Genomic DNA, 1303 nt, shown 5'->3' with positions numbered 1-1303 from the left:
TGTCCCCGCAGCCGGCGGCTCCTACTACATGATCTCGCGCTCCCTGGGCCCCGAGTTCGGCGGCGCCGTGGGGCTCTGCTTCTACCTGGGCACCACCTTCGCCGGCGCCATGTACATCCTGGGCACCATCGAGATCCTGCTGGTGAGTCGGGCTCGCGGCCCCGCCGGCCTGGGGTGGGCGCGCGCCGCGGGCGAGGCCGGGCTGTGACGCTCTCCGTGACGCCCTGCCAGGCCTACATCTTCCCGGCCATGGCCATCTTCAAGGGGGACGATGCCAGCGGGGAGGCGGCGGCCATGCTCAACAACATGCGCGTCTACGGCACCTGCGTGCTCACTTGCATGGCCACCGTCGTCTTCGTCGGCGTCAAGTATGTCAACAAGTTCGCCCTGGTCTTCCTGGGCTGCGTCATCCTCTCCATCCTCGCCATCTACGCCGGCGTCATCAAGTCCGCCTTCGACCCGCCCAGCTTCCCGTGAGCACCGCTGGGGGTGGGCTGGGCCTTGGGGCTGCCAGGGGGCCAGGCCCCGGACGCTCACCTCCAGCTGCCCTCCTGCTAGGATCTGCCTGCTGGGCAACCGCACGCTGTCGCGCCACGGGTTCGACACGTGCGTCAAGCTGGTGGTGGAGGGCAACGAGACGGTGGGCTCCAAGCTCTGGGAGCTGTTCTGCACCTCCCGCTTCCTCAACGCCACCTGCGACGACTACTTCACCCACAACAACGTGACCGAGATCGAGGGCATCCCCGGGGCCGCCAGCGGCCTGATCCAGGGTACGAGGCGCCGTGGGCAGGGCTGGGCACGGGCTCGGCGGGGATGGGAGGAGCAGCGCAAGCACCCGGACCCCGCTGCGGGCCTGGCTGTGGCTCCCGGGGCCCCGCGGCCGGAGGAGCAGCCGCTGCCTCGCAGCCAGCAAGGGCTGCATCGACCTGTGGTGGCGAGGACCGGCTCCCTGCTCCCTCCCCGCGGCTTTACCGATCTGCGGCCACGCGCGGGCTGGACGGGGGCCAGAGCCACCGGAAGGCCTGGAGCGCGTTGCTGGCAGGAGCCGCGGGCGATAGCTGTGCCAAGCCACGGGGACAGGCCAGGAGGACGAGAGCTCCCTCCGCCCTGGCCCCGGCCCCGGCTGTCCTGCTGCCTTGAGTCGGACCGCCTGCAGTGCCGCGCTGGCCCGGCCCGGACACACGTGGCACTGGCGCCACTGACAGTCCTGCTGCGGGCCTGCGCTCAGGGTGCAGGGCGCCAGCCCCTCGCTACCGCCCGGCCTGCGGCCAGCTGGGCCCGTGCGGGGCACGCCCGTGGGGTC

General features: G+C 71.7%; 1 protein-coding gene across 1 annotated transcript in view; it reads left to right on the top strand.

Moving 5' to 3' along the window:
* Nucleotides 1-1303, top strand: part of SLC12A5 (solute carrier family 12 member 5) — an 83014-nt gene that overhangs the window by 52085 nt on the left and 29626 nt on the right. The window contains exons 2-4 of the mRNA XM_019509736.1: nucleotides 12-142; nucleotides 232-473; nucleotides 559-770. Coding sequence (XP_019365281.1) covers nucleotides 12-142; nucleotides 232-473; nucleotides 559-770 — 585 coding nt within the window. The remainder of the gene's footprint in view (nucleotides 1-11; nucleotides 143-231; nucleotides 474-558; nucleotides 771-1303) is intronic.

Source organism: Gavialis gangeticus, unplaced genomic scaffold, assembly GCF_001723915.1.
Source record: "Gavialis gangeticus isolate Ggan-Ray unplaced genomic scaffold, GavGan_comp1, whole genome shotgun sequence".
Classification (NCBI taxonomy): Eukaryota; Metazoa; Chordata; order Crocodylia; family Gavialidae; genus Gavialis; species Gavialis gangeticus.
This window is presented reverse-complemented; position numbering and strand designations above follow the sequence as displayed.